This window comes from Tamandua tetradactyla, chromosome 5, assembly GCF_023851605.1.
Source record: "Tamandua tetradactyla isolate mTamTet1 chromosome 5, mTamTet1.pri, whole genome shotgun sequence".
In the NCBI taxonomy this organism is placed as follows: domain Eukaryota; kingdom Metazoa; phylum Chordata; class Mammalia; order Pilosa; family Myrmecophagidae; genus Tamandua; species Tamandua tetradactyla.
The window spans coordinates 153,922,992-153,937,345 of NC_135331.1; the positions used below are offsets into that span (position 1 = coordinate 153,922,992).

The following is a 14,354-nucleotide window of genomic DNA, read 5'->3' on the forward strand; positions in this document are numbered from 1 at the left end:
AAAGAAATATTTGAGATGATGGTACGGTGGCCCTTGACATACTCTGGGATCTTTCGTATCACTACTTGTTGAAGAGTGCTTTGAAAACTATTGTTTTTTTTCTTTCTTTGCTTTGTACATATGTTATATTATATGAGAAAAAAAGTTTAAAAGGAATAATTTTTAAAAATATTAACATTAAAGATGAAGAAGAGGAGAAAGTACAGAATGACGTTTAGGAGAAAACAAGATGTCTAAAAAGTAATTTTGGGGGGATGGGAAAATTAATGCTTTTATCTCTTCTGCCTGCTCCCACCTCCCACTTTAGAACCACTTGTGTTAGAAGATAGCTTTAAATAGTTTCAAGGTCTTTATTATGAATATAACCAGCTGAAAATCTATTCTCAACTCAAGACTCACTATTTCCCAACTTCAAATGAGATCCTGTACCATTCTCCTTTCTACTTTTCCCTTTCCTTTCCTGCTAAACCAAGACCTATGCCTCCTTCCTTCCCTTCTTCCAAAGTTTTCCAACAGGTTAACTTCCTTGAAGTCTTTCTAGAAAGCTCTAGTACTCTAGCCCTTCACTCCCCTTTCTTTCAGTTCCTGCCAAGTAACACTGTATGATTCTAGTAGAATGTGTATATTTATATGGTTATAATATCCTTATTTTTAAGAAACAATATTAAGATTTGTTCTTATCTTCTCAGTTAAATGGTAGATTTCATGAAAATGAGGACTGGATTTCTTTTAGTATATTTTTTACAACCCAGAATAAGAGAGTAAAAATTGAGTTTGTTCTCTTATCTCAAATTATATTCATCATTACTAAGATTGTAGCTAAGCTAAGAGAACCCAGACTTCTTGAAGGCAGGGAGCTCAAATATCCCTGAGTATGTATTAGATAAATCCTGACACAGACTAAATGTCTGCACTCACCGTAAAATTAAATAAATATAAAATTGTAAGGTTTTAAGAAGTTGGACTGACTTTGCTCTGACTTTACCCAACTCTCTAAAGTTGCTTTTTAAAAACAATATGAAATAGTGACTTGTATTATAACCATGGCACTTCTCCTTTAATAAAATGAAGAAAAGGCGATCTACTTTGTTCATTATTTTCTGTGAATCAAGCCCATTTTATGGTTAGGATTTAGGATGGGAAAGACCATCTAGTCTTGTATTTATATTTAGACTTTTTACCTGAGGACCAGATGAAGTATCATTATTGTAATATATTGTTGTATTTAACATACTGTTTAAAGTTAGGATTACCACTAATTTTGTTGTTTCTTCCTTTTATAATATACCTTGCAAAATGGAAGTACTCTAGGAGTTTCAAACTCTTCATAGACTATGCTTCATGATGCTGTTAAATGCATCAAAAAAGTAAATATTAAAAATGATAATGCAATTTTTTATTTAAAGGGATAAAAATTAAAGGTATATGCCTTATGATACTACTAAGAGATAAACTCTTGATCACTGTAAATATGCACTTGTATTTTAAAACTTTTCAAAGGAATTAAATCTATTTTCCTCCTGTTTTCAAGCCCTCTGTAAGCCTTTGAGTGTATTTGTATTAACTAGGGATGGATATTTCTGTAAAATTAATCAAATAAGGAATTCAATGTTCCTTGCAAATTATTTTGGCCATGTTCCATTGAGGACTTTCTAATCTGAATTTTCATCTTTCCTGGGAAAAGACACACATGTTCCAAATCCTCAGTCTTTTCTCTACTTATTAGTGAAGGACAATAAAGCAAAACTGCAATACCCAGAGTTAATGATGACATATATTCAGCAAGATGCTCTGCTGGAAACTTCATCACTAAAAATAAGTGAAGGCAAAATGCATGAGAGTAATACAAACTTCCATTTTAAATGCTGTAAAAGCATTATAATAATTAACTGGTCTTCTGATTTTGCTAAAGTTAAAAAACAAACTTCTGGGTGGAAAGCTAGAAAATATTCATAACTCATAACAAATTGTAATAAATCTAATGACGATGAATTCCATTTTCAAAAGAAAATCAGTGGTACTACTTATGACAGCAATGAAAAATTCAGTCAGTGCCTAATTAAAGCCTTTGAAAGCCATATATTGCTCTAACATGGTTTTTGTAAATTTACAGGATAATCTGTTTCCTTCTCCTGGCCTTGGCTTCACGTTTCACATTGGTTTTCCATTTTGCAAGACACTGCAGTTATTACTCATTTTATAAACATGTTCGTTGAGCACTAAAGCCCAAAGAAGCTTATAACTGTTTCCTATGATTGATGGTTTTATATGCAGTTTTGTAACTGGGCAATCCCTTGACAGTGGTCACAAAAACATCACACTTGGACTGAATCCTACCTACTGAGCAGCATTGACAATGCCCAGTTGGCAAGTGGATGTACAAGCTAAAGCTAGTAAAAAGGTTGGGAAAAGCGATAAGATTTTGGAATCATCGTTATGTTTTTGGTAGTTGAACCCAGAGATATGGAAGATGCCTCAATGGAAAGATATGTGGTATAAGAAGACTGTAGAAGTAACAAAGAAGAATACACCTTGGGTACTCAATAAAGAGGTGAAGAATAAAATAATAGATTTAAAATGACAGTGTACTATATGCTTGCTTTTTATTTAACTTAAGAGTAAAAAGAACTGTTCTAATTTCCCTGGAGCTCCTCCTCCAGAACTCTCCAGCTAGACAGTAAATGATGACAGTTTCTGAAAATCCTATCAACAGTTCCCATTTATATCCTTGAGGCAAAGCCACCCTACTTCAACACATATCATACTAATTAATTTCCACATTAGTGCATGACGAATATAAGATGTTTTTCACAATCTGGCTGTTGGCATGATTCTTTTCGTTAACAAAAGACAACGCAATGACAATATGGAAGAGTAGCCTTTCCTAAATTACTCCAAGTGTCACCCTGATTACAAGGATAATTCCTTAATTGGAGGTTTTATCCAGAACATAAAAATTTACTCAGTGCTCATCTCATATTGTATTGAGACTTTATAATTTATCTGATAAACAAAATTTCCTTTTATATACATGAATCATTATCTTATTCACAGGATTGAACCAAAATGACAACCGCTCAATTTGACTGTCAATACTGCACAGCATCACTTCTTGGGAAGAAGTATGTACTAAAAGATAACAATCCATACTGTGTTTCATGTTATGATCGTATCTTTTCTAACTATTGTGAAGAGTGCAAAGAACCTATTGAATCAGATTCCAAGGTAAGTCTTATCCTGAGTCACTGAATTCTTGCTAGAAGCAGCAGATAAATGCTTTGGTGTGTCTCTTTTCCATTAGTGTTGACTCTTAACACTCTTTCTATTGTTCTGTTACTGAATATAAGGATGCTCTAGTGGGGCACTATTCTCTGGGGTCTTCCTTCCTGGAAGTCCATAATTTTCCAGAATATCAATTTCTAGTTTCTTTGTACCCAGGCGTTCAGTTCTCAGCTTATCTCTTTCCTGTTGCATTTCACTATAAACTGTGAGGAGAAAACAGGCTACACTTTCCACATTTAATCTGGAGATCTCTTCTGCTAAATATCCAAGTTCACGGCTTTTAAACTCTGCCTTCCAGCCAAAGCCACTAGTGAACTTTGCCAGTTTATCTGCAATTTTAAAACAAGGTTCACTTTTCTTCCAGTCTACAATAACATGTGCCTCATCTCTGTCTAAAGCCTGGTCAGAGGTATCTTTAGAGTCCACATTTCTACCAATCATCTCTTCAAAGCATTCTAGGCCTTCTCTATCAAGCTTCTCACAACTCCTCCAAAATCTTCCCCTTATCCATTTAAAAAACTATTCCAACATAGCTTGGTATTTGCAAACTGCAGCGGCACCCCACTCTCCAATACCAAAATCTGTTCTAGTTTGCTAGCTGCTGGAATGCAATATACCAGAAACAGAACGGCTTTTAAAAAGGGGAATTTAATAAGTTGCTAGTTTACAGTTCTAAGGTTGAGAAAGTGTCCCAATTACAACAAGTCTATAGAAATGTCCAACCTAAGATATCCAAGGAAAGATACCTTGGTTCAAGAAGGCTGATGAAGTTCAGGGTTTCTCTCTCAAGTGAGAAGGCACATGGTGAACACAGTCAGAGCTTCTCTCTCAGCTGGAAGGGCACATGGCGAACACGGCGTTGTCTGCTAGCTTCCTCTCCTGGCTTTTAGTTTCATGAAGCTCCCCAGGAGGCATTTTCCTTCTTCATTTCCAAAGGTTGCTGGCTCGTGGACTACCTGCTTCATGGTGCTGCGGCATTCTCTGCTCTCTCTGAATCTCCTTCACTCTCCAAAATGTTTCCTTTTTTATAGGACTCCAGAAACTTATCAAGACTCACCCAAATGGGTGGAGACATGTGTCACCTAATCTAGCTTAACAACCACTCTTGATTAAATCACATCTCCAGGGAAATGATCTGATTACAGTTTCAAATACAGTATTGAATAGGGATTATTCTGCCTTAACAAAATGGGATTTTGATTAAAACATGGCTTTTCTAGGGGAAATACATCCTTTCAAACCAGTGCAAAGGACCTTATGAGTTACCAGCCAATCAAGTTCCAGGCACTATGCTAGTACTAATATAACATATGCTTGAATTCTTACAAATGACCTGAGGTAGTTTAGAATGCTAAAACTTAAGGAGTAATTTGCCCAAAGTTAGGCTGCTGAAATATTGAGTATTTCTGGAATGACAAGGATATATAAATGAATACAGAAATTGTTAGAAGCACAAAGATTCGAGGTCTGTTTTGTGACCTCAAAACCAGCCTCTTCTCCACTCAACTCACACATGTAGCCCATTCCTCCTACAATGCTCATTATTGTAGCTTTTTTTTCATTTTCCCCTTTTATCTAATTAGGTGATGTTGAAGTTTGTTTATAAAGTATCAAACAGTAATAGGATACTGCAACCCAAAAATAAGAATCGTTCTGTAAAAAACCTCATTTATAGTTTGCAGAAATAGGGGAAATAGTGAAGAGTCTGTTTCCCAGCTGATTTTAGTGACCAACCAAGAAAGCCCCAGGCTGTAGCTCTTAATTATCTCTGAGAGTTCTCCTTGCTATGGGCTCCAGTATCAGTAACAACTTTCCTTCCAGCTACCAGCACAACCTACTGGCACCAGAGTCCTGAGAGTATTCAGTTTTGTCTTTTAAAATTGCCTTGTCCCAAATACATTTAACTAACTTTTATTTACTGTCTCGAAGGATCTCTGCTATAAAGGCCGGCACTGGCATGAAGGATGCTTCAAGTGTGCCAAATGCAATCATTCTTTGGTGGAAAAGCCTTTTGCTGCCAAGGATGAGCGCCTGCTGTGCACGGAATGCTATTCTAATGAGTGTTCCTCCAAGTGCTTCCACTGCAAGAAGACCATCATGCCTGGTGAGATCACAAGGCGCCTCCAGTCCCTATGGAAGCTGCAGTCGTTTTAATTAAGCCCAAGCACAATAAGAGGGCAGCAGCTAACAGAGTTATCCCTGGTTTTGAGAAAGACACTCCTGCTATCTCTTGATCTCATTTATTATATTTTGAGAATGTAAAATATTAATTTTATCTTGAACAAGTAAGTTACAGGGCTCTGTGTCTGCCTGTAAAAGCCAATTCATAGAAACATTTTGAACCAGAACCTGAACCAACACTGAATAAGGACAGAATTCATATCAACATTATGAACCCTACTCTAAATACCTTATCCTAGGCATAACCAAAGTCAGAAATAAAGAGCTCATCATTGGAGAAAGGGGCTAACCATCATTTTGTAGCTTATCACGAATTGTTTGAGGGTTACTCATCATTATTCCCCCTGAGGGAAGACAAGTTTAAAAAAGCACAAATTCTCTATTTCTTCTTCTTAATCCCTATGGACAGCAGCATAAGAACATGATTCTCTCTCCCATTTTCTAATGGATTCAAAGATTTTCTATGAGACCATAATGGATGACATTAATCTCAGGGGTTTATGTCCCAGTCATTTTTAATATCCCTGAGATAATTATTCTGACCCAATTTGTTTGAAACCACATCCAGTCATTTAAAGTCACTACCTTTTAGTAGTTTCACATCTCCAAATCGTAGTCTACATGAGACTTGAATTGTCAGTGACATAGTGATTCGCCACCATCATGGCTAATGAGCTCTATCAAACTTTCTTTTTTAGATGAATATTTCCAGAATTACAAAAACAGAATTTTTCCATAAGTTCAATTAATTCATCACCTTTACTCTAAAAGTTATTTTGAGTAATTTGACATATTTTTTGCTTAAACAAAATAAAATTATGGTTGACTTGTACTAACAGGTTCTTACTTTTGGAATGCAGGTTCTCGCAAAATGGAATTTAAGGGAAACTACTGGCATGAAACCTGCTTTGTATGTGAGCACTGCCGACAACCAATAGGAACTAAGCCTCTGATTTCCAAAGAGAGTGGCAATTACTGTGTGCCGTGTTTTGAAAAAGAGTTTGCTCATTATTGCAACTTTTGCAAGAAGGTAATTATCTGAGGAAGATGAAGCATGGGGAACCTTCCAGGCTATTGTTTTTTAGCTGAATGAGTATAATTGGAGCAACCTCATACTTGCCTTTACACATTCAGGTTAGCTTTGAATTCCAACCTGTCCAAAACCACCACCTATCACAGTGAGGATGGCCATCTTATTTTGTGTGTATGTCCTTGTTCTTGAACTTCATATAAATGGAATCATACTGCGTCCAGTCTTTCCATATAGCTTCTTTCAATGAACATATTTGAGATTCATCCATGTAATTGTGACTTCCAGTAGTTCATTCTTTTCACGTCCATGGAATATATCATTGCACGAACACACTGCATTTTATTGATCTATGCTCTCGATAAGGAACATCTGAGTAGTTCCCAGGTTTTCTAAAATTCTGTTGGCAACCATATCTACCATATTCAGAACATTAAAGAGGTGGCATTTCTCCAGAGATCTGATGCACAGAGATACTCTCAGCTGACGAAACCTCCATCCCGTGTCCAACAGGCTTTTAATCTAGCTCAAATGATCTGGGTACTTGCTAAATCCTTCACCTCATCCTTCCCTTTCTTCCTCGTCCTTTTCTTCTTCTCCACCTTCTTACTCCTCTCTCACCATCATCATCATCTCCATCAATGTCATTATCATTGCAGCTAATAACTTCCTGAATACATACCATGTGCCATAAAACTCTACCTAGAGCAGGAATTTAATAATCCAAACAGCTCAAGTAACTTGATATTCCAGTTCCATTCATCCACTCTTAAGCAAGAAGTCACGTCTTTTAGGAGAGAGAAAAGTCTCTTTAAATATGAGACTATTGAATCCATTTAGTGTAACTGTTTCAGAGAAAGAGGGGTTTGCCTCACAGAATGACATAAGGAACCAATTTAAGCAGGTTGGTTGACTCCTCACATTATGTAACAGAAGCACAGATGTCTTCTTGGTTTGAGTCTTTTGTATATCTGAAGAGTGGTTTGGCAAACTCAAGAGGGTAACGATAATTAGGGGAACCCAGTAGGTCTAAAGGCAGAATGATGGTAGAGAGAGAGGCATGTCTGTAGAATTATTGAATAAGTGAAGAGCTGGAGGTGGTTTCCTTCACTTCCGGGTCCAGGGTATCATGTGGGGCCTTTTGACTTGGTTCAAAACATATTTTCCAATAGGGAAAAAAAGTCATTTTTGAAGTAAATTCCATCCAATTCTTTTTTTTATACTCTAGGGTTTTATGTGAAAAATAACTTATTTCTGTCACATTGATGAAGGCCTATTTGTATTCCATAAAATATATGTTGAGATTCTCTAAGAAATCCTTTTGACCTGTGAGGCATCATACATTTAAAATGACACTGCAGATTGTAATGAGAAAGCTGAATCATGAAAACATATTGGATTCGTTCAGCAGTTTCTAAATATGTTTGATCTATGGACTACTTTGACAAATCTCTTGAGATCATTTCTAAACTTGAATCTGGAAGCTAGAAGTCCTCTCTCAACAACTGCATAAGCAAACACATGTGCACACACACACAATGTAATTTTCTAGGTGTATTTACAATACTGGTACTGCTTTTAAGGAGACATGAATTAACTCTCTTAAGTTATGATTATTAAATTGCACTATAATGAGTTCTGGAAATTACAGCTGATAGTTACATGACATGAAACCAAACTATACCTGGAGATCTACATTACTTTATCAGAACACTGACTTAGAAAATGATTTTCAAGCAGCAGTAAGATCCTATGACCTTATGCCATATGAGGTTCCAAAGAATTACTAGAGACATGCATTTATAAATAGATACTTGAAATAAAATGGGTAGGTTTGTCTACCTGTCTTTAGGGACAGCTAGGCTGGCATTTTTAAGCTACAGTTCTTAAATGTTTATACTAAAATCGTAATGAGATTTATGGGAATTATCTTAAAGGAATCTATGAGACATGGAGAATGCAGATTCTTTTGATGCCATAAAGACTTAAAGGTGAACTTCTCTATGACATCAGGACTAAGCGCTGTTTCAGAGCAAAGCACTGGCATTTCCCAGGTTATAAGAGACTGTGCCTATAGTTGGGACAGGATTTTAAATCATCGAAAATGTATGAAATGTTTGCATTGGTTAGTAGATGATCGTGCCAGATTATTTCCTATTTATTCTTTTCTTATTTAATTTTTAAAGACGCAGTCCTTTAAGGAAAGCTGGATATAAAAATTTCTGAACAAGATGATTCAAGTTGAGGGGAAACATTTTTTTTCAACACAAACCAAAGACTAAAGATAAAGCAAACAAAATAAGCAAAAACACTTGACAATCAAAACCCTTTGAACTTTTTTCATAGATTTTATTGTAGGAAACTAAAATTTATTTCTACCAAAAGTAGGTAATCTCAAACTACAAGAGCTCTGAATTCAAACTCCTCAGAGTTCAAGTAAGTGACATGCATTCTCTGATTCTTCACCTGTCATTTACTGAGAACAAAACCACTATTTCCTCCACTGTGCCTGAGATGAAATTTGTTCTAAATCCTGGGATCAATCAGTGGAAAAGCCAAACTTAGATATTAGACTTCATCGTAGGCAGCCTACTTCTTCAAAGGGAACGCAATTTTCTGCAAGCTAGATTTAATATTCCAGAGTTTCTTCTCCCTAATTAAAAAGATTTTGGTGTATATATCCTTTTATTTTGCTGTGACTACATTTTTGAACTTTCAAATCTTTTAAACATTGCTTGCTTACCATGTGAGTAGGCAAATCAAAGAAATCTTGACTTCTGCTGTGAAGGCCACAGACATTTGAAGTCAGTAGGGGATACTTGGAATTGCTTTACTTCACACACACCACTATGCCTGCCATTTACTTATTCAGAGCAGTATATGCTTTTTCACTTATAAAAACATAAACCAAATTTTCTATCAAATATCTTTAATTTCTAAGATATTTGTTTTAAGATTAAAATAACTTTAGGATTTTTTTTTTCATAAACTTTTAGATCCTAAACAACATGCCAAAAGTAAGATGGCTTAGGATGAGCTCCACATTTTCTATATCTCATTAGAGTACAAAGTCAAAGGAACCATCTCAGACATCACATTGTTTCAGTCATTTGTAAAGCATTGATTTGAGCCTGTACTAGGTTCCCAACAACTTCCAGGACCTCTATAGTCACAGATTTGAAAAACAATATGACTTAATGAGAGCTGCTTAATATTTATCCACCCGATTCTAAATAAGGATGCATTAGTCATTTAAAAAGTAAAATACATAGATTAAACTGGTTCAGAAAAGATATATATATTATAAAGGAATAATAAGCATTTTCTGAAAAAACTTTAGCAAGCCACGCTTTGAGATTTAATGCATACCAATGCCCCTTGCTTTCAGTCTTAGGGGCAAGAAAAGAAAATAGCACAGTTGCCTAGAGCACCCATTTGTGCTAGATACAATATTGAATTGCTTTCCAAAGATTTTTGCCCTCAGTATTTATTCATTCATTCAACAAAGACTTATTAACTTCTTTGTGAGCTCAAAATAATCTTAGCTCACTACTGCATTAATGATTAAGTCCATGGGCTGTGGAGTCAGACTGTGCAAGTCCAAATACTAGCTCTGTCACTTGATAGCTGTGTGTCTATGGGCAAATAACAGAACCTCTCCAGGCCTCCGCAGGTTCCCACCTGTAAAAGGGAAAGGTAATAGCCCCTACCACTTAGGGGTGATGAGAACATTAAGACATCATTCCTTAGCACTGAGGTCGGGAGGCCTGAAAAAAAAAAAAAACTTAAGGAATGTTAATGGTTATTAACAAACGATGGTCCCTGTCTCTCCCATTCAGTATTGCTATTACTGGATATTCTTGGACTCAGTGTAAACTTTTAGGCAAAAGTGGGTTTTCTTTCTTTTTTCCAGCATCCTTAAAAATCAGACATAGAAATAAGAACTTACGATAGAGAATATCTTAGCTATAATAGCAGATCTTTGAAGACCAATTAAAAAAATCAGAAAAGAAAAAGCAAGGAAATCAAGAATCGGCTTCTCAGTCTCCTGCACCCACTATGGCCCTACATGTTTTCTGTTCCATTTTGCAGGAGAAAAATTAGGAAAATTTCTCACTAATTCTATTTAATCCCTATAGCCTTTTTTTTTTTTTTTCTTTTTAACCTACAGCACATGGTATTTCCAGGTGTTCTCCCAGGCGAGTACTCACCATGCCTGACCCTGCTCAGCTTCCAAGATCAGATAAATTCAGGTATATTCAGGGTAGGAAAGGTCCTATCATCTTTTTGATCCTCAAACTGACTCAAAAGAATCACAGATGCTTCAAAGGAAAAAAAAAATCCTAACACAAAAAAAATAGATTAGGCCAAAGTACCATTTGTGGACCTGGAAAAGAATCACGAAATTGTATGAATTGTAGCGGCTCCCAGGCTTATCCCTTTTTGTGTGTGATTCTTTGGCAGGTGATAACCTCAGGTGGGATAACATTTCGTGACCAGCCATGGCATCGAGAGTGTTTTCTGTGTACTGGCTGTCGGAAAGAGCTCTGTGAACAAGAGTTTATGTCCAGAGACGATTACCCATTCTGCTTGGACTGCTACAACCATCTTCATGCCAAAAGGTGTGCAGCCTGCACCAAACCCATTACCGGTGAGTTCTTTGCTTGTTTTAATTTTGTCCTACCATGAGACATTTATACTATGTAAAATTCTATATAGTTAATTGAAGAAATGCAAATAAAAAGAAGAGACCATTTTTCATTTACATTTCCTTTTGAGATAAACACATACGGGAGCCCATATGTACATATAAATATTACACAGACCCCGCAAGGAAAGGACAGAAGATAATTTGAGTAGCTCGAGTCGTACAGAGTAATTACATACTAAAACTAATTGTACTGATTCTAAGTAATAGTTCTAGGAAGGAAGAAAGCAGGATGAGCTGAGGTCAGAGAACACTTTAACAAGCAGGTCTGATCATCAGCCAGACCTTTTCAGACTTGAGGAGGAGGAAAATGTACTAATAAATCAGAATATTCCAAGCAAGGGCCAAGCAGCCTTAAAATAGAAGAGGTTTTAATTAAATGCAAGTACTGCATAAAAGATCTGAAGCTGTAATAATTAGGGTAGCATAGGTCAAGAATTAATTAAACTTCATTTTAAGATGCTTCTAACAAATTTTTATTCTCTTTGTCCTCTATTCACTTGCAATGCATTTTAATTATGAATAACTGAAAGAAAACAAGACAGCATTCTACTGAAGAAACAAACTACATGTAAAGTGATTTAAAAAAAACATTGATAGTAAATTGATCCATGTTAAATAGGTTTTCAAGGTTAAAAAAAACCATTGCATTTTCTTCAGAGATAATTATAAGATGTTATTCCTATTCTAAAAGAACCGAAGCTAACATGACACATGGGAAACATAGAGGTTATTCTTTTAGCAATTTATAGTCATTTAATAATGTGGCAGAATTATATGTCAAGTCCCCATTCTTAGTATTTTTAGATTACATTCCATTTTTTAGTTCAGTTAGTATAGCATAGAGTTAAAGATTATTTTAGCCCCTTCCTCTTCCTTCATCTTCATATATATCAAAAAAGTAAGTGCATCTACTGATTAAATAAAAGGCTCCCATTGTAAACCCAACTTGGGGAGCTTTCACTGACTTGCAAAAAAAGTTACCTGGGCAAAGAGAATAAGGTCATGTTTGTCTACACAAGGGCACCACGCTTTTCAGAATCTTAAACACACATATGTGGCTGCATCTGGTCAGCAGTGTGTTTTGTTTGGCTTGCACATGTTGGGAAGCAACAATCTAAACTCCATCTCTGCAGCCAAAAGTTAAAAAGCCTGCCATGGGTGATCAGATACCTCCACTTTTCCGGCATGGTCGCCATCATATGGAGCAGAGCAGCTACACCGCAGCACCGAGGTGTGCCCCTCCCCCTCTTCCCTACATCCTGTCCCCACCCCTCCCTCAGTTAAATCACTTCTGCAGCCCTTGCCAGGACTTGAGTTGACATTTCCAGACTGTTGGACTCCAGAGTCTGTGCTCATAATCACTCTTCTCTCCTGCCTTCTACACAGCTGACAATACAGGCAGCAAAGAGAACATGCCACCGTCTCCACCAATTTTAGTTAGAAAATGGGACGTCAAGAAATCCAACAGTACCTGGAGGTTCGAATTCTATTTAGAAGAACTTACAATCACAAGCCTTCTAAATCATTCAATTTATTCTACAACGCATTTTTTTTTAATTGGGCCAGGAAAAAGAGGTGACTTTAATAGGGAAATGAGAAAATGAAACAACTCCAATCATTTTCTTTCTTTCTTTTTTTTTTTTTTTGCATGGGTAGACACCGGGAATCAAGCCTGGGTCTCCACCACGGCAGGTGAGAATTTTACCACTGAGCCACCATCACGCCACTGTCCAAAAGGGGTTTTGAAACTCTCAGGGGTCCAAATGGCTACTACTGATGTGCAGACAACCTATGAGAGCCCTGAACTTGATGAGCTTCTATTTCACTACATCACAGATTCGTGTATCTAAGTGATTTTTCTAATGGATTGTTGCAGATCAGTCACTGAGACCAGCTGTTCTAGGTTCAGACAAAAAAGGCAAAACACATTGTTCTTCACCAAAATACAAGGATGATAGGGAACAAACTGGCCCCAAAGTAATCCAAATGTGGTATTGTGTATATAATATAGAATAATAAGTTTAAAGTGAATTTCTACATGCTACTTATTTTAATTTTCTCTCTACTCTGTGATTGAGAGGCACCAAGACTGGAATACCTGCAAAAAATTTAAGCTCACTTTAATATTTCTTGATCTAATTCTAATTCTAATGTGTGTGTACTGATTTATATGTATAATGTCTCTCTAGTAGTGCTTCTTTAAAATTGAGCTGTGTAATGCACCATAAGGAATTCTGATGCTGTTATATTTATCTTCTGAAAGATGGGTTTTCATTCAATGCAACAGTAAAACCATGTGTCATCTTAAGAAACAATCTAAGCATTAGGTTGTTTTCAAAATACTATTTTATCTAACCTAATCCATCTATAAATCACCATGTAGAATTTCTTTTTAAATCTCATCACAATGAACTTACTTCATTTTAAAAAAAACTCCAATCCTATCTACATTTTTGTTTTCTCGTCCTTTAAGACATGATTAATCTCTCAAACTTCCTGGGATAAACAAACAGCTTGCGGGCTGGGACATAAGACGCCTTGGTCTGTCCTCTGTCCCTGATGACCATATGACTGTGGGTAGCTGATCCGCTCCCAAGGTCTTCATTATCCTTCCTTGTAGAATAAGAGCGGAACAGGATCACGTCTTAGCTTTCTTCCCTTTATTTCAAATAAAAAATGTCAATTATTTAATTTCTTCAGAAAGAGACACTAATGTTCCTGTTAATATTCTTTAAAAAGGATAAGTTCAAACTTAATTGGTTGAAGTTAAGCACGAAGGCTCTAAGCCACAGGGCCTGGGCTTGAATCTCAACTCTGCTTATCAGCTGGTGACCTTGAGCGAGTTGTTGAATGCTGTTGATATTGCTCCATGAGGGTGAAATGAGGGTTAAATGAGGTAATACATGCAAAGGGCTTAGACGCATACGTGGCTCATAGTCAAGTGCTCAGCAAGTGATAGTCCTTACTCTATTGGTGTGTTAGGAATAAACAAAACCAATAAAATAGGTGTCAGAGATCTGTTTCTTCAACAACTTTTTTCAAATGACTCCAATGACATGAGCAAGTAAACATATCAAAAAATAGAGCAATTTAAAAACATCTCACATGTTGGGTCAGGCCTTTCTTAAATCCCTGCTGCCAAATGTTTCT

At 36.3% G+C, this 14,354-nt stretch overlaps 1 protein-coding gene and 1 long non-coding RNA gene across 7 annotated transcripts in view; one reads left to right on the forward strand and one right to left on the reverse strand.

Annotated features, from left to right (window-relative positions):
- The window catches only part of FHL5 (four and a half LIM domains 5), a 38,452-nt gene that overhangs the window by 22,389 nt on the left and 1,709 nt on the right, over positions 1-14,354 (forward strand). For all 6 annotated transcript variants that reach the window (XM_077162436.1, XM_077162432.1, XM_077162433.1 and 3 more), the window contains 4 exons: positions 3,055-3,225; positions 5,212-5,386; positions 6,324-6,493; positions 10,958-11,144. In XM_077162436.1, the coding sequence (XP_077018551.1) occupies positions 3,067-3,225; positions 5,212-5,386; positions 6,324-6,493; positions 10,958-11,144 (691 nt within the window). In that variant the 5' untranslated portion in view covers positions 3,055-3,066. The remainder of the gene's footprint in view (positions 1-3,054; positions 3,226-5,211; positions 5,387-6,323; positions 6,494-10,957; positions 11,145-14,354) is intronic.
- Positions 1-14,354, reverse strand: part of LOC143684974 (uncharacterized) — a 74,306-nt gene that overhangs the window by 9,468 nt on the left and 50,484 nt on the right. The window lies entirely within an intron of this gene.